Here is a 19,638-nt window from a genome sequence, read left to right as displayed (position 1 = left end):
CAATTGAAGACTCAATCTCCCCCTCCATTTGTTGGGTACCATTGGATTCAGTGAAAGATCTCGGCGTGGAATGCTCTGAGGCATACTATTCAGTATCGGCCATATGGTGTAGCTTGACATGTTCGATGGAAATGTAACAATTCTCCTTACGACCAGGTAGTGAAGGCAGAATCGCAGTACGGGTGCCTTTAAAACCAAGGACTCTGACCGGCGCATGGTATGATGTACAAAACTCTTTTTTGTTCTCTACCTTTACTTGGAGCAGATCTCCAACTTTAGGAAGCCAGCCAGAAACAGGAATTAGCGCAGCTGCATCCAGGGAAGAGGGTGAATGGGCTTCTGCTTGTGAATCACAAGCTTTTTGTAGTTCCTGTAACATAGCACATTGGTTATCTATGTCAAAGGTTGCGGCAGCCACTACAACGTCTAGACCATCAAGGTCTGTCACAAACATTTTAATGCCCAAGAGCAGTTCTTCTAGGGTCCGCCCACCCAGAGATCTTCTTGGGAGATTATTAAATGCACGCTGGACGCCATAAAAATAAGTCAGCCAGCCCCTGCCAGCACCTAAAACCCCTGCTGTTAAAGATTGCTGTAAGTCACAGTTCATCCACTCCACAACAGAATTACCTTCAGGCCGATACGGAGACGAGAATTGCACCTGCACCTCGGTAAGCCTTAGAGGCAAACGCAGGACCTTGGTCTGAATGGAAGGTGCTACAGAGACACACAAATCTTTTATATCAGTTTAGCGTCAGCACAGCATTGCGGCCAACCCCAAAGGAATCTAGTGCATGAATCCACTGCACCCAAGATGTATTTAAAAGCTGTCAGATGTCAAAGGACCGCATTAATCATGATAAATGCAGCCAAATGGCTGATTAAAGATGTAAAGTTGAGTATGTGGCGGACGTACAACAGTAGAAGGCTTAATTTGCTGGCAAATGTCACAAGAAAGAACATATTTATGTGCCTGTTAGTATAAACCACGCCACCAAAAACATTGCTGCAAAAGGGAAATAGTCGCTTTCACTCCGGCATGTACAGAAGCAAAGCCTTCATGTGCAGCTACTATTAAAGAAAGTATGCAGTCCTTGTTAGGAATCAGCTGATCCCCAACGGATTGAATAGTCACAAATGGAACTTGATCAGACGACAAGTGGTTTGAGTAACGTGAAGGAAAACCTTGGAGGTACCCCGTCCCCTCTTTTGTCGCAGCTATAGCTGCCAAAATATCATCAGTTTTAGTCATGGACCTAGTGACTGCTGCTACTGAACAAGTTGCTACTGCAATTTGGCTGCCTCATCAGCCAGCAAATTACCAACAGCCTGTGCTCCCACACGTTGATGGCCCAAAGTATGGATAACATGTGTGAGTGGCAAACGTTCCTTAAGAGTGGCCACTCTGACCCAAAGCATTTTATGCTTAGTTGCGCTAACTTTAGAATCACGAAAATCATTTTGTGTCCAGAAGAACAAATTGTAATTAAAGGATTGTACACAGTAAAACTATTCGCACACCACAAGTGTTGGAACTTCTGGACTTAGTTCCGCTAATTGAGCCGTGCAATCACTAAAAGCCTGTGTGCACACCAAGGAGGATTTAAAATCCCCATCAATGATCTTCCCTGCCCAATCGCGCAGGCTGGAGAATAAGCAAGCTTAGAATCAATGGCTGGCTGCGCAGATCCATCATTTTAAATTATGCATTTGTAGTGAGCAAGAGGAGGGAGTAATGATAAAGGCGGAGAATGAACATGTTCCTATTGTAAAAACTCCTGTGTTTGCAAAGAAGGTCAAAGACAAAGCGGACATCAGCCGATTTCAAAGAACTGTCCCATTGTATCCAACGAGGATGCAAGGATTTGGAATTGGGGACACTAGCCTTTGTGACTGCTTCTAAAGCAGGTACCAGCGAACTCATGAAAATGCATTTTCCCTGAGCCAAAGAGTGTTCCTTAAGAATCGCCATCTGGACCTCTGTCAAAATCTTTTCTGTGGAAGAGAAATGTATCTCAGCTAGAGTATACAAATGTGACTTATATGCAAGGAGGACAGTGTCCCCTCATTGATCGTCAAGTAAGTAAAGCCTAGCGCTCCTGGTTCAATCCTTATGACCAAATTTGGAGAATTGTCTTGTGTTAACAAGAAGTTGGTCGCAAGCAGATCAGACTGCAGAGACCAAATAATTGAGTTATGTTCCGGAAGCCAACTGGAAGATGAGAAAGAGGGTTGTATCAAAGTGTAAAGAGGTTTGATATGCTCGGCATAATCAGGAATGTATGTCCTCCCGAAATTAAAAAAAGAAAAGCAAAGATTGCAATTTTTTAAGTGTAGATGGAGGTTGCAATTGTGCACATTTCTCCAGAAAGTGGGGGGCCAGCCCCCTACCTTCATTATTGAGTTTGTAACCAAGAAAAAGAACCACCAAGAAGGCGATGCGAGTGTTGGCAAAATTTAATTTGTAACCAAAATGTGATATATCCGTCAAGTATATGTCATCGACTTACGAGAAGGCATCGGGGTCGATCTCATGCAAAAGAGACACTATGCGTGCTGCAAACACACCAAGGCTATTCTTATATCCCATAGGCAATCTCACATTTCGGCGCTGATTGCCCAACTCACTGAATGCGGTCAAATAGCAACTCTCGAGAGCCAAAGAGTGACTGGAAGAACCTTTGGAAATATCCACAGTGGTTTAATACTTTTTTCGAACTATGTTGTTCACTAACGCAGAGCTATGTATGTTCTGAGCCGCAAAGGTATGTACTTGACTGTTCAAATGTCTATAGTCTAAAACTATACTATATTAACTGTCCAGTTTCAATATCGGAAAAAGAGGATTATTCATCGACAAACACAGGGTTCAATCACACCCGGATATTCCAATAGGGTCAAGATGTGACTAACGGATGCTTTGGCATCTCGTTTGATTGGATACTGTGGTTGGGGCTGAGGTGTAAAACGCATAGGAATTGCATGAACTGGGGAATCCTGGTCCCAACCTACCTGACTGCGATACAACGCCTGGCCTAATAATAAAGCCCACTTGGAGGCCTGAGACATTTTTTCTTCCTCAAACATATTGTGAAAAGCTGGGCAGAATGACATCTTCCCCTCTAGAGGAAGGCAGGACAAAAGGGGGAGGCCAATCAACCTCACCAACAAAATATCATAGGAAGAAGTGAGATTTTCTCAAAAGACTGCTTTAATGGGCGTCGGACGTATCTTTAAGCAATCAGGGATCATGCCCTGGGATAGAGAAGCACAGACAATCTCAGACCAAAGTGGGAGCATGGAGGATCTAAACTCTCATGAATATGGTGGGTAGAGCATCTTTGGAGTGGTTAGATCGTTTTATTGAGCTTATTGTTTTGATTGTCTCAGCTTCATCTTGAAATTTGAAATAAACCCATCTAGCATTTTTTTTTATATAGGGATCAGAGAGATGGAACCCATCTTAGGGGGCATGGGTAGGAGATTAGACTGGGCCTGGCTTAGTGGATGTTGAGAGGTGAATTGTAGATCTAATTCAATCTTCCTCATTTTTACAATGAAATAAACCGAGAAATTGTTATCACTTGGTAGTGTCACATTATCTCGAGGTTGGAGGTTAGATCTGCCACTAGCTTGTTGTTTGATGATTTTAAAAAGCATTTGGGTCTGTGTTTGGCATTGTCCAGTTGCGTCCTAAAATAGTTTCCTTTGGAGCTGCAAATGAGCTTGTTATAGTAACTGCTTGTGAACTTCAAGTGCTGAAGGAGTGTTGTTGAAGGAGAGGTTCTCCATGCTCTTTCAGCAGGCCTTAGCTTGCACCTTACCTCGTTAAGGTCTCTGCTGAACCAGGACTTAGGGTGTCTATTGGGTATTCTTTTAAGCTACTTCGGAGCAATTGTACCAAAACTTTCTGACATGGATTGCATGTAGTGATCAGCAAGCTCATTCACATTTGTCATGTTGGGGGTGGAGGAAGCAGGTTGTGGGGGTGGAGGAAGGAGGTTGTGGCAAAAGGAAGTGAGTTTGGTTATGTTGATTTTTCTAAAGTCTTTGGACCATTGCTTTGTATGGCGAGATTGGCCTTGTCTAATTAGTACATTATCCAAATAGAAAAGAATTTGGTAGTGATCTGACCAGTCACCGGATGATATGGATTCAAGTTGTCGTAAGTAGCAAAGTACGAGAGAACGCTTGCTCTGTAGTCAGAGGAAGATGAATTTAAATGCACTTATTGAAAACAAATCTATAATAGTTACCTTTTTTTTATCCTGTAGATAACGTCCTTGCTAGAAAATCAATATTTATTTCTTTTAATGCTTTTTAGGGCGAGCATAGAGTCTGCACGCATACGCTGCTCTGCGCATCATGATGTAATCCCTCTGTGGGGTTTGAACACACCCACAGACGCCCACGGCTTTTTCATTGGTTGCTTGCTCTGCCTTTAGAAATGCCATTGCTTTCGCTGGTGAATAGTGCACATTTGTTACCGCCCTGGTGACTGCCCCAGCTCCATCGATCCTTTCACTAGTGCCTATATGTTTCTGTGCACTACTTTTTTCGTTCGGTCCTCTCCTTATTCATTTTGCAGCTCGCTCTGCTTCCCCCTGTAATCTCAGGCTCCCCTGGTACTAGGACAGCCCTTTTCCTCCCCCTCCATTTGGAATTTCATTCCCTGTGCTGTCTGTTACACCGGAGCTTCTGTCGAGCTCAAGAGGCCGAGGGTCCTTGAGGCTGCCAGGCTCACGTGAATGCAGTAGATCATTATTTTTGTTTTGGTAATGCTATATTTAAAGTTGTCGAGGAATGTCAGTTACACGTGTTGTGACGTTGATAAATAGGCATAGCAGGGCTGAGGCCAGGGCATAGCTTCACAGTGGGCATTTTTCATGTGTGACATGATCAGGCAGTCAATCCTACTTTTTGTAAGGCAAACCCTCGCTTTCATGCTTGCTGTTTTATTTACATTTCATTCGTGAGGTAATTGAAACCAGGTCACAGGCCGGATGCAAACTGATGCATAGAAAAACTAGAACTGTCTGAAGGTGCCTCAAATAACGTGCCTCGTATGACATATGTGTGAGGGGCAAAGGCATTGGCAAGAGGTCACAGAGTACAAGGGTATGAGAGGGGCCCAATCCAGGATGCAATCAAATAAGTGAGCCTTGTTTGATGTGGTCTACATTCCATCGGCAGTTTTGTAAATTAATATAGAACTTCTACACTACTCACACCTCCGTTTCCTCACAGTTTCAGAAAAACATTTACTTTCTTACAAAGACTTTCTCTCTTTTTTACATATTACTTTAGTATTTTATATATAGACATATCCTGTAGGGTAACATTTAAATTTATCGCAGGTTATTTTAATTCGATATTCATGGTATAGCCAGGAATGTGCTATAGCTTAGACACGTTGCCAATAGCTCTGGCTAAACACTTATTAGGTCCCACAAGCGAGACCTATTGGCTACGCCAATGTTTGTTTGTTTTTGTTGCCTGTTGAACAAAGATCACTTTGTTTTTTTTTTGCATTTGAGTTACTTTAGCTCACTTTCTAACAATTTTTGTCCCACTTAGCTGAAAAGCTGAGTACAGATGATTTGAATTCACTGATTGCCCACGCTCATCGGCGAATTGACCAACTGAACAAGGAGATGGCTGAGCAACGGGTGCGAGAGAAGCAGCATATTGAGGCGGCGCTGGAACACCAGAAACTCGAAGATAAGAAAGCACTGGAGGCTTCAGTGACAAAAGCACTGGAGCATTACAGAAATGACATAAAACTAGAACAGGACAAAAAGGTACAGAGTAAGAAAAATATAAGATTGCCAAAGATCTGTAGTTGTGTATCTGGTAAACATTTCCTTTCCAGAATAGTGTTTTAGGAGCTGTTCACTTGTTCTCTTGAAATGTTCGTTAATCTAACTTGTTGTCTGGAACGTTGTCCGTACTCAAACCCACTTTCAAACATATCAAAAAGAAATAACCGAGCTTTGTACTTTATAACGCCATTTCTTTTTTATCTGATCATCCAAGGAGGTTTCATAGAAGTTCTGCTTGAAGTAGGACTTGACTTTGAACACTAAAACAAATTAAAAACCTCTTTTTCCAGCAAAGGATTGCCCCGATGGCTAACCATTAGACCGATTCCCAGGCACCATGGTAATCCTCACATGCCACCTCAAATTTTTACAAATTTTCAAAATTTATAAAGCGTTTTCTTTTCCTGCTTTTTAAACCAAGAGTTTTTCTCTATGGCCTTAGAAGAAAAGGTGGCTGCCTGTTTACATTTTATTTTTTTAAGTATGTGGGTCTTTTTTGGCTCAGATAGTTCATCTGTAAAAGACATTTTACATATGTTCATTCATTTTCCATTTAGTCAGAGCAGGACCTTGGAAAAATCCATGCAACACTCACAAAATGTTTGCGTCCTCCTTTTTAGCTCATAATGGGCTTTTTTTTTTTTTTGAGACTTAAGAAAATTGACAATTATTTCCTGTGAGGAAGGTGTGTGACTGGGTGGATCGTCTCTCTGTCTCTGTATTTGCTTTCGGTGGCTCAGGACAGAACACCATGCAGGCATTGTTTCTAGTCAATAGCCACACATTGATTCCCACATCCACAAAATGACCCATCTGCTCAAAACAGGCTTTCCAGGCGCAGTTTTAACTTATTCTTGATCCTCCACATCTGAGATTAATGTTGTCCCATTCTTATTGGAGGTCATTTCTAGCTCCTACATACACAGGGTAAGGTTCTGTCTGTCTTCCTTGGCGCTGCTGGAAGTTCATTTCATAATCTTTATTTTGATCACCAAGATCACAAAAGACATTCGCAACAGTATATGCAACATTTTGTTATGAAGATGTGCTCCTGTTTGACCGTAATACACCGCATATGTGCAACTATGCAAAATTGATGTAAATATTGACTAGACCATAACAGGTTTTAAAATTGTTTATATAAAAAAATCCTTAAAACCAATACATTCATATATATATTTACCTACTGGCGATAGCCAGTAGGTATATATAGTTAGGATTGTTTTCCATAGGGAAATCGCAACATTCTATTGGGAATAACTTTGGCGCCGGTTGAGGAATCTTCATGAAATTTTCCTTAACTTTGCCTCGCGGCACTCCGGTCCTTCCCTAAAAGTTTGGGGGGAATTCGTCAAGCGGGGGCCGAGATAAAAGGGGGTCCCAAAACGTGTTTTCCCCATGTTAATTTAGGGCGGTTGGACTCACTTTTAGCCCGAACGGCTGAATGGTTTTCCACCAAACTTGGAAAAATTGTAGGGACTGGTAGCCCGATGTGCCTTTGCTATGTCTCAAGATATGTGCTCCAGTGGTTTTTACGAAAATTAACTTTGAAAAAATATATATTGGGCTACATTGGGCTATATATATGTTAGAGCCCAAATGTAGCCCAATGTAGCCCAAAGATGGCCACCAGAGACAAAAACAAACAAATGTAGCCCAAATATCAGCCAGATGTAACCCAACTATAGCCCAATGGCAGAATGTCCCAGCGTGTTCTAAAGAACAACTAGAGCGCTAACAGTCTTACTTATGACAAAAGTATGGCACACCTGAAGTCATCTTGATTGGAATAAAGTGTTAACACTTAAAACATTTAATTTGCAAAGGAACAAAATGAGGGGGTTCATTTTGCCATAGAAATTATGATTAGTGCTGAAGAAAGAAAAATTAGGGCACATTTTGAGTGACTTCTCAAATCCGCTTATATTTCATTAAAAAAATTCTGATATGCAGTCTCCCAAGATGGCCACCAGAGACAAAAGAGCCTGTGCTTAAAAACTCTGTTAGCAAAGCAGGCATTTGAGATTTAAAAAACGTTTTAATATATAAAAACGTTATCCGCTAATAGAATTAGCATTTAAAAAACCTTGCGAATTCAATGAAAAAACCATAGGTTTCAGGCCTTATATAGTTAGGAATTAGCATTTAAAAAACCTTGCGAATTCACTGAAAAAAACCATAGGTTTCAGGCCTTATATAGTTAGGAATTAGCATTTAAAAAACCTTTGAAATTCACTGAAAAAACCATAGGTTTCAGGCCTTATATAGTTAGGAATTAGCATTTAAAAAAACCTTGCAAATTCACTGAAAAAACCATAGGTTTCAGGCCTTATATAGTTAGGAATTAGCATTTAAAAAACCTTGCAAATTCACTGAAAAAACCATAGGTTTCAGGCCTTATATAGTTAGGAATTAGCATTTAAAAAACCTTTGAAATTCACTCAAAAAACTATAAGTTTTAGTGGTGTTATAGTTAGCTGGACATTTTACTCATACAAAACCATTGAAATTGCTCCTATATAGTTAGTTGTACTAACTATATTTCGCGCACCCGCAATCCACTGCTGATGATGTCACATATTAGATCATTCATGACATGGTCAGTGACATCACTGATGACATCATCCACGTGACAATCACATACACCTTTTCATACACTATTACAATTTTTCATCACTCTTTGTAAAATACAGAGTATCATATTTAATTCCATTGTCACAGCAATACAAGTATCTAAAAATCTACTCAGTGATTCATAGATGTATACACACATCTAATCACTTACCTATGGATTCACTCATACATGCTGTCAATGAACAATAGAACACTATCAAAATAACTTATACATCTATATCGACATTAAACAACAGCACGCAGCCTATTCACATATGAAGTCATCCTACTCACTTATGCAAACAATGGATCATACTTACATATTTACTTAGCAAAACACTTATACAAACACCACTTCTTCTATTCATTTAGATAGTAAGTCATACTTAGTGAATTATAAAATCATTATTACAAGTATACAGTTATCCATACAGTCACTCACACAATCATTGTGTCTTATTTATACTTATTTATATACAACAACTGACACATACACTGCCTTTTATTTTTCTAGTTTGCTGGACCTGTACCATTGAGAAATATATTTGCTCATCACCACACCCATAAAGATATTCACTCACCCAAACAACTGTTAGAACATGTAGTTTTAACTTCATATATCTACTGAATCAACTATTCACACATCTTTGGACAGTCACACACCCCCCACCGAACCACACACACTTTCACACTCCCATACAAATACTCAGTTAACTAATCAATAACTAATATAGACTTTCACATAGCTAGTAACCAACTGTAGAATCAGTTTACACAACAACTGACAAAGTGATACAGATATTCACACAGTTTAGTCACTATCCACTATATTTAGTGAGACATTATAAATTGGTCAAGTAAACAGTCAATTACACTGCTACTAAATCCTCCATCCAAATATTTATTTATATATATCCACTTATTCTTCAATGCAAATTGCTATATATATAATGCATATTTAAATAACGAAGCAAACCACATTCACTGGATGATGTCATCAGTGATGTCATCAGTGATGTCATTTGAGATGTCATCAGTGATGTCACTGACCATGTCATGAATGATCTAATATGTGACATCATCAGCAGTGGATTGCGGGTGCGCAAAATATAGTTAGTACAACTAACTATATAGGAGCAATTTCAATGGTTTTGTATGAGTAAAATGTCCAGCTAACTATAACACTACTAAAACTTATAGTTTTTTGAGTGAATTTCAAAGGTTTTTTAAAAGCTAATTCCTAACTATATAACTCCTGAAACCTATGGTTTTTTCAGTGAATATATATATATATATAAAACTTTCTGATAGTGTTTTAAAATTTAGAATATCACAATTTCATAAGAAATGTCATAAAATATACAATTGATTGATAATGTATGCAAAATGTACTTAGCCCAGCGATACTTGTAAAAGCTACATAGTTTGTTCTTTGTCAACATTAACTGTTGGGTACACAGAAACATATACAATACTAGATATCTGTGGGCATCCATTACTACAACAGCCCATGTTCAATGCTGTAATAATCATTATTCATAGCACAGCCAATAAAAGCAGTAACCTAACAAATTGGGCACCAACGTTATTCATTTTGTTGACTACTGTGTGTGGCCATACCCATCTTTAGCATTTTATCACAGATAGCCCACATCCAACTTAAAAATGTAGCAATTGCAATGACGCACAGTTCATTTGTATTTGTCTGCAGTATTCTCAATGCAATAGCACTGGACTTGGTGCCCATATTTCTGCATAATGGTTTTAACCATTTATCCTGGGGAGCCTTGTAGGCAGGGCAGACAAATAAGATGTGTGGATAGGTCTCTACATGTTCAACACATAAATGGCATCCACTCTCGTTTGTATTATGCCATTTGTGAGTAAACAATTTAATGGTAATGAGCCACCTGAAATTGGAAATAGTCTTCTGTCTCTAGATTTAGATATAGCATCTAACGATCGACAACTGGACGGCCCTCACCACCGAAGAGACACTGAAGACGATTAACTCAATCCACTCCGGGGCCCCCACGGACACCTGCCCCCACCACATTTTCAACAGAGCCGCCAACACCATCGCACTGTAGAATCAGTTTACACAACAACTGACAAAGTGATACAGATATTCACACAGTTTAGTCACTATCCACTATATTTAGTGAGACATTAGAAATTGGTCAAGTAAACAGTCAATTACACTGCTACTAAATCCTCCATCAAAATATTTATTTATATATATCCACTTATTCTTCAATGCAAATTGCTATATATATAATGCATATTTAAATAACGAAGCAAACCACATTCACTGGATGATGTCATCAGTGATGTCATCAGTGATGTCATTTGAGATGTCATCAGTGATGTCACTGACCATGTCATGAATGATCTAATATGTGACATCATCAGCAGTGGATTGCGGGTGCGCGAAATATAGTTAGTACAACTAACTATATAGAAGCAATTTCAATGGTTTTTTATGAGTAAAATGTCCAGCTAACTTTAACACTACTAAAACTTATAGTTTTTTGAGTGAATTTCAAAGGTTTTTTAAAAGCTAATTCCTAACTATATAACTCCTGAAACCTATGGTTTTTTCAGTGAATATATATATATATATATATATATATATATATATATATATATATATATATATAACTTTCTGATAGTGTTTTAAAATTTAGAATATCACAATTTCATAAGAAATGTCATAAAATATACAATTGATTGATAATGTATGCAAAATGTACTTAGCCCAGCGATACTTGTAAAAAGCTACATAGTTTGTTCTTTGTCAACATTAACTGTTGGGTACACAGAAACATATACAATACTAGATATCTGTGGGCATCCATTACTACAACAGCCCATGTTCAATGCTGTAATAATCATTATTCATAGCACAGCCAATAAAAGCAGTAACCTAACAAATTGGGCACCAACGTTATTCATTTTGTTGACTACTGTGTGTGGCCATACCCATCTTTAGCATTTTATCACAGATAGCCCACATCCAACTTAAAAATGTAGCAATTGCAATGACGCACAGTTCATTTGTATTTGTCTGCAGTATTCTCAATGCAATAGCACTGGACTTGGTGCCCATATTTCTGCATAATGGTTTTAACCATTTATCCTGGGGAGCCTTGTAGGCAGGGCAGACAAATAAGATGTGTGGATAGGTCTCTACATGTTCAACACATAAATGGCATCCACTCTCGTTTGTATTATGCCATTTGTGAGTAAACAATTCAATGGTAATGAGCCATCTGAAATTGGAAATAGTCTTCTGTCTCTAGATTTAGATATAGCATCTAACGATCGACAACTGGACGGCCCTCACCACCGAAGACACACTGAAGACGATGAACTCAATCCACTCCGGGGCCCCCACGGACCCCTGCCCCCACCACATTTTCAACAGAGCCGCCAACACCATCGCACCCATGCTCTGGCACACCATCAACCAACCGCTCCCTGGCAACCGCAGCGTTCCCCGATGACTGGAAACACGCCAAGATCAACTTCCTCCTCAAGAAGCCCTCGGTGGACTCCACTGACCTCAAAAACGACAGACCCATCTGCCTGCTACCCTTCACAGCGAAAGTCATCGAGAAAGCCATCAACCGCCAACTCGCCACATTCATTGAAGAGCACAGCATCCTCGACTCTTCCCAATCCGGCTTCAGAAATAGAAAAAAAGCACGGAAACAACCCTCCTCACCGCAACAGACAACATCTGCACCCTAGTGGACAAAGGAGAAACAGCAGCCATCGGTTCCTCATCCTCTCAGCGGCGTTCGACACAGTCTCTCACCGCACCGTAATACACAGACTCCAAGACGCAGGGATTCAAGACAAAGCCCTCAACTGGACCCGCTCCTTCCTCTCCGGCAGAACACAGCGGGTCAGACTTTCCCCTTTCCTCTCGGACCCAACACCAACCACCTATGGAGTCCCCCAGGGGTTATCCCTCAGCCCTACACTCTTCAACGTCTACATGGCTCCGCTCGCCCCCATCGTCAGAACCTACAGACACAACATTGTGTCAAACGCAGACGACACCCAACTCCTCCTCTCCCTATCCAACGAACCCAACATCACCAGACACAATTTTCGAGAAGGCATGGAAGCCGTTGTCAAATGGATGAAAAACAGCTGCCTTCAACTAAACACCAACAAAACAGAAGTATTTATCATGGGCCCACACCCTGACGCCTGGAACAACACCTGGTGGCGCCCTGCCCTCGGAAGTCTTCCCACCCCCACTGACCACACACGTATCCTGGACTCCGAACTCAAAATGGACCGCCAGATCAACGCCGTCTCGTCTTCCTGCTTACACACCCTCCGCCTCCTACACAAGACCTTCAAATGGATCCCCCTTTAACACAGAAAGACCGTCACTCACGCCCTGGTCACCAGCAGACTCAACTACGGCAACGCACTCTACGCTGGAATAAACAAAACACGCAAGCTACAGAACATCCAGAACGCCGCCGTAAGACTGGTCCTCAACCTGCCAAGACACTGCCACATCTCCCAGCATCGGCGCACACTCCACTGGCTCCCCATCGAATCTGGAGTCACCTTCAAGATGCTCACCCATGCTCACACAGCCCTCCACAACACCGGACCAGCATACCTGAACAGCCGACTCAAATTCCACACACCACAAAGGACCCTACGATCAACCCAGCTCTCCTACACCGTGGTCCCCTGCACCAGAAAGACCAGATCAGGCGGCCGCTCCTTCTCCTTCCTCGCAGCCAGAGCCTGGAACGCCTTCCCTCTCCACCTCAGACAGACCACATCTCTCCCTATCTTTACAAGAAACCTCAAAACCTGGCTCTTCGACAGACCCCCTCCTTGATAAAATGGAACCTGCGTAACCTCCCCCCCCCCCAGCACCTTGAGACCCTCACCGGCGAGTAGTAGCACTTAACAAACACGTGATACGAGCATCCCAGTATGACTCACACTGGGGACTGGGCTTGAACTCAATAAATGTACTTGTCAATGTTGAACTCACAATGGTTTGTGTACTATTCATTACGACCGTGGACCAATAGAGCTCCTTTATTGTTTTTTTCAAGGAGAACCGTTGGCCCACTGGGCCTACCATGTATGTCTTGGACCCATTTTGACAAGTGTCCTTTTTACCTTTTGCAGCCAGATAATCTTATGTGAGGTGACTATTTGATGATAACTGACAGTGGTAATATAGAACAAGTCAGCACCTCTGCACTATCTTCCAATAGTTTTTAAGTATATACGTACAAGTGTGCTCAATGTAAAACACTGTGCCACTTAACCATTGTTATCCTGTATAGAAAACATTATTTTCTCTATACATTTAGAAACCAAATGTATAATACAGAGCACAGCAACAAGTTAGTTTAACAGACAACCTTGTTGTCGGTTTGTTTTAATGAACATAGCACCATGCAATGTGTACAATAGATTATAAAACCACCCTAGTACAAAAAGCAAGAACAATCTTGGTTGTGTTGACGCAAAGTATGTTGTGGTCACTTTCTACTCTTCTTGTACCTCCATATCAATGAGGAAAGGCCACTGTTCCAGGTTGATAAAGATGTAATCAATACAACTCCTACTATGGCCACATATCCAGAGCGTACGGATCAGACACGGAGCTGTACAATGACATCTGTCCACAACCCACAGAATTGATTTTAAGTTTCCAGATCCAGTCTGGCACCTGGGGAAATTAACAAGGCGAGGAATCTACGGTCTCTGAGTATTTAAGTCGTCCACTCTTCGCTAGACTAAGCAAATATGGAAGTATCTGGTGAGTTATCACTGGGTGGAATGCTCTGGTTCTACACTAGACACAAACACTACCATTTAGCGTTAAAAGTTCTTGTGTACTTACAAGTTTCTCTAGGATATTTCTAAACTCTGCTGTGAGCTCTAGATGACGAAACACTAGGTATTCAGCTACCACTCAATCATGCTCAATGACTCAAGGCTGAGGTGCAGAATTTCTCAGTAGTGTCTGGAGGGGAGACTGCAGATACATCTTCAATGGTATTCATGATCCTAAATATAGGCTCAGTAAACCAGTACTGGCAAGACTAGGGTAATGAGCATTTTCACCCTGGGGATCAGGGGAAACGGATGAAAGGTGTACACAGAGAATATGGACCATATGATCGAAAAGTCATTGCCCTTGGACCCTGGTTGCCAAACCTGCTAGCATAACACTGGCATTCTTTGTTGTTCTGGGTGGAGAGAAAATCAGTGTGCGACGACCCTATTTGTGGAAGAGGTAGTCCATTTGATCTTGGTGGTGATTCACTTTGTGACAGTCCAATAATGTTTGACTGAGTACATCCGCCTGATTATTTTGAAGTCCAGAGAGATGCTCCATGGTCTCCAAGTGATGGAAAATGGCCCGCCCCATAGCATCTGTGCCTCTTTTAACAAAGGCATTAATATGGAGCTGCATTTCTGCATCTGAACACAGACCTTTGGGCGCTAGTTCTTGCATGCCAGTGTTTCATGGAGGCAACTGTCATTAGCACTAGTCTGTCTGATGAAGGGTTGGAATGAAGCCCTTGTGAACCAATTTCACATGTGACACTGGCTGACCTGTCAGCTCTGAGACTTTCCCGGCAGCACTCTGAACACAGAGTGCTGTCGGGGATCCTGCTCGTGGTGGTGCATTACCCTGGTAGGAACCTGGTCCCAGGGTACAACTCCTGCAATAGATAGTGTTAGTGGGTGCGATCGTGACCACTTCTTTCACCCTGGTGAGACTCCAAGTCCCAGGGTGCAATGGGCCTCACCACACAGCGTAGGGAAAATGAATGCATTTTCAATGAAAGAACCCCTTTTGCTGCATTACTAATGCAAAATCATCTTATGGACCAATCTGAAGATTATACCTAAAGTAGCTACAGTCAGTCGGCAGTATACTTTGTTTCAGTTACTTAAAACCGTATATACAATCTAAAATACATACTTAATATAAATTAGTAAAATAAATAATTATTAATAATGTCCAGGGCAAAATCTAAAAGGCTTTCAAAAACATTAAAAGATATCATTCCACTTGATCAAACTTCCCCTGTATTTGAGTCATTAAAGATTTGTATTCCCAACTTTGAATTGCTAAGATTAAATATGTAGTTATCTATCTCACATATTTTGGAGTGGTTCCCCTAAAACGGATTAAAATCACTTCTGATATAGTCCTTATCCCTTCCATTTAAAAAATCTGTTTCAAGTGTACCTTACGAATATCCAGTAACTTTGGACATAGGTAAATAATGTATTCCAATGTTTCCCCCGCCAAATTACAGAGTTGGCCCATGCTGATCTAGAGGGGGGGAGTTCTCCATTGTCCACCAATCTGATCAAATGGTATATAAAGGAGTCTGAAACGCAAGAAAGAAATTTTTCCCTTCAGGTTCACACTAAATTCTAGGTATAATTGCCATTGCCGTGTGACACTCCAGGTTTTATATGATATTTATATTGTTTCACCCTCTCAATCTCTGAGAGGCAGCTGGCCATTCTGATTTCCTAGCGGTGGTTTCCGTGTACATTTGGTAATTTTATACAAATAAATTATGGTCAGCAAATTGTACTTATCCAAAATATTCTTAATGAGATATGCCACTGGTGCTTCACTTTTAGATTTTGACAGTTGTTTATTTCTGTAAAATCTTATGATTATTATTTCTCCCTTGACTTGCTATACAATAATTAATATGGGTAATTGTAATCCAGGCTTTAAACAACATAATTCCAAACTCTAATCTTATCATAATTTGCTGTGTTGCTTTCAGTTGGTTGAATATCTTCCTGATTCCATTCTGAAACCATGTTTCTTCTTTACTGATGGTTTACGGGGGCAAACATACTGATCCATATGTTCAGGCTGGTACCAATTTAACGTTTGCAGTGGTTATGGTTGGACATTTCGAGGAGGGCGTGACCAAGCCGTATACTGTAATGGCTGCACGGCAGTGAAACTCCGGAATCGAAAGCCCTTCTCCTGAGGGTTACAGCATTTTTACTTGATTTCTCTGCCTCAAGAGGGGAGAATACAGCATCTCCTACACCCGGTGGTGCCGGGACCCACTGATTGGTGCCATGATGGAACCTTCTGCTGCAGGGCTGCTGGATCGGGAGATTGTGGCCAAGCCTGCCTCAGAGGTCCAGCGGCGACAGTGGGCGTGGCCAAGCCTGAGGCACAGGCTGCGGAGCCTCACTAGGCCCCCTCCCTAAACTATCCACGTTTGCCTTTTCCGGCCTCGTCTCCACCTAACTACTGGGTCGGGTAGGTAAGCCCAGCCCTCCTTTGAGGCCCCGCAGTGACGAAGGCTGTGGGTGAACCTGAGCAGAGGCCCGGAGCCTCGCTGAGCCCCCCCCTACATCAACCGTCAGTGCCTCATCCGGCCGTCACCTTGCTCTTCTGTGGCCCACCGCTCTGCACACGGCGGCCAGCCGACAGCTCCCACCTCTGTCACGGCGCTCCGGGGCGTCGAGAGCGGTGATTGGCTGACACTCCAAGGCTAGCTGGAGTTGGTGTCTCCGCGATTATGTTCGCGGATGACACTCTATTACTTTCGAAGACCCCTATGGGCATCGAGCGAGTCTTGGACGCCTTCATAGATTTCTTCCACGAACGGGGTTTGGAAATAAATACTTCCAAAACAAAATTCATGATTTTTAATCACCCGAAAATAATGCGCCCAAGTCCTGTGATTGGAGGAGCCTGGCTTGAAAGAGTGCAGACGTTTGAGTACCTGGGTCTTACTCTCAATGAGAGCATGACCTGGGCTCAACACCAAATAAAATCGCAACTAAAGCTCACTCAGAAGGCAGGGGGCATTCTTAAACTCTTAAGCAAAGCTACAGTCAAGCCAATTGGACCACCGCTAGAAATCTACAAACTGCAGGCACGAGGGGCGGTAGTTTACGGTGGCGAATTGTGGGGCCACAACTGTGCCCCCGCGTTAGTCGCCACCGAAAACAAGTTCCTCAGGCAGTTGGTTTCACTTCCATCTAGTACGCCACTGTTGCCTCTGAGGCTGGACCTGGGACTCGGACCTCTTAATGAGGAACTGGGCCTCAAACCTCTGACCTTTTGGAGGTGACTCTGGGTTACCCCAGAGCTTAATATCTACAGGCAAGAGCTTGTGGAGGTCCTAAAACTGCCTAATGCATGGAAACTCTCCTGGTTGAAATACATAAGACAGGAATTTTAGAGACTCGGCCTCTCTCTTATGTGGAGTAACCCGGAGCGAGCATGCACTGATATATAGCTGGCTATTCTGTACTTTGAACACAATCTAACTGCACGCCTATCAAGCGCCCTATTCGGAACTCTGACCAACGCATTCTTAATGACTAAGGATTATTATAAATTAGAGTCTGCCCTGAATGACATCAGCCCCCCTGGCTCCAGGAAACTTTATCTCCAATGGAGACATGGCTCCTTGCCAATTAGAATCCTCACGAGTAGATGGTCCCCTCCTACCCCAACAAACTGTCCAGGCTGCTCTGCGGAGTATGAAAATGAATTGCATGTTGTATTTTTCTGCCCAGGATATCAGATCCCAAGAAAAAAATGGATAGTTCTAATCTGTAAAAACCTGGGGATTAGACAGTGTTATGAATCATTTCGAATATTAAAAACTGATCTTTCCCCTCCAATTGTTTTCGCTGTAACCAAATTTCTAGCAGCAATGTGGTTTATGAGACGGAACTATCTCAATGATCAGCTCAGTGGGAGTGTGTAGACACATGCTTATAGACTTGGGGACCTTGATTACTAATTACACAAGGGTAGGGCTCTTTGATGTTCATGTTTTAATTCCTTTTTATCGATTTTCTTTATCCCATTGTGATGTATTGGCTCAATGTATAAGATTTGATGGCTGGTTTTAACTCAATGAATTGATTTAAAGTGCCCTAAATTTTATTGTTGAATGTAATGTGATTTCTTTTATGACAATACTGTCGAAATAAAGATGACCATGATGATGAATGATGATTGGCTGTGCTGGTCTTAAAGAACACGTACCTCCAGTCTGCTGCTCTACTCTCCCACTGCTGCTTGCAGCAGACTGTGCCTTCGCCTCCAGGGGCAGATGCCATTAACCTTAAAGGATTCACCTGCTGCATCTCCCTGAGACTCTGGTCTGGTGCTACTGTGCCACCTGCTATTCTGGAGTCCTGGGAGACTGAAGTGCTGCAGACTCGTCCCGGGCCTAGCCTTCATTATCCACCATTAATGTGCCTATGCGGGTGGCCTCTGCATGTAAGTGACCCCCGCATTCCACATTTGCTGCTTGGTGCACATTAGTTTTAACTACACCTCTCCTCACTCACCAGCTTAACTATTTTTGTCCAAGTTTCGCCTGACTGTCTTTGGACTACCCTAAGATTCTTCATGGTCTTTTGTCCTTAAGGTTGGATCAGTCCTTTCTCTGTAGCCACCTCATCATCCTCTTTATTACTGCTGGACCTAGCATTTGTCAATCGCTCTACATAGACAGGTTTCACTTTGCTGCAGCTGCCTGCCCAAACCATTTTTTACTTATAGACCCTCTTCATCCATCTGCAGACCCAGCGGTGTATTTCGTCACAGACCGACCTGCACATTAATTGACTGTATCCCTATCCACTGTTTTGTTTTACCCACCTGCAAATCATCTGCTACACCAGGAACCATCTCACCATGAGTCGGGGGACCCCACACAACGTAAACTCACTATTGGCCTTTCCAAATCTACTGGGAGGCCTCACCCCATATAAAATATTGAGGAGGGACACGATGCGGCTCAGTGCCCCGACCCCCCTGAAGGTACTGCTGCGATCATGGCAGAACTCCGAGCTGTCTTCCATGCATTTGATGTCCGCTTTGACACTCTTGCATATTGGCTTGACCGCATGGGGGAACACCTGGAATGACATGGCACTAACAATAACATGCGCATAGTTGGCCTTGCGTAATCTACAAATATGGGACCCCCTGAACACTTTGTAGAAACTCTACTTAGCGATTTATTTAGCGCCCAGCATTTCACTTTCACGTTTGTCGTGGAGAGAGCCCGTAGGTCATTGGGCCCCCATCCATCACAGGGCTTTTCCCTTCACCCCATTGTGGCTCGCCTTTTGAGTTACAGAGACCGTGACACAATACGCCGCTTGGCCCATAAAC

The 19,638-nt window shown here is 42.2% G+C and overlaps 1 protein-coding gene across 2 annotated transcripts in view; it reads left to right on the top strand.

Moving 5' to 3' along the window:
* Window positions 1–19,638, top strand: part of IMMT (inner membrane mitochondrial protein) — a 442,904-nt gene that overhangs the window by 313,735 nt on the left and 109,531 nt on the right. For both annotated transcript variants that reach the window (XM_078678663.1, XM_078678664.1), the window contains one exon: window positions 5,578–5,801. In XM_078678663.1, coding sequence (XP_078534789.1) covers window positions 5,578–5,801 — 224 coding nt within the window. The remainder of the gene's footprint in view (window positions 1–5,577; window positions 5,802–19,638) is intronic.

The sequence above is a fragment of the Lissotriton helveticus genome, chromosome 2_2, assembly GCF_964261635.1.
Source record: "Lissotriton helveticus chromosome 2_2, aLisHel1.1, whole genome shotgun sequence".
NCBI lineage: Eukaryota > Metazoa > Chordata > Amphibia > Caudata > Salamandridae > Lissotriton > Lissotriton helveticus.
Note: the sequence above shows the minus strand (reverse complement) of the source record. Positions and strands in the feature narration are given on the sequence as shown.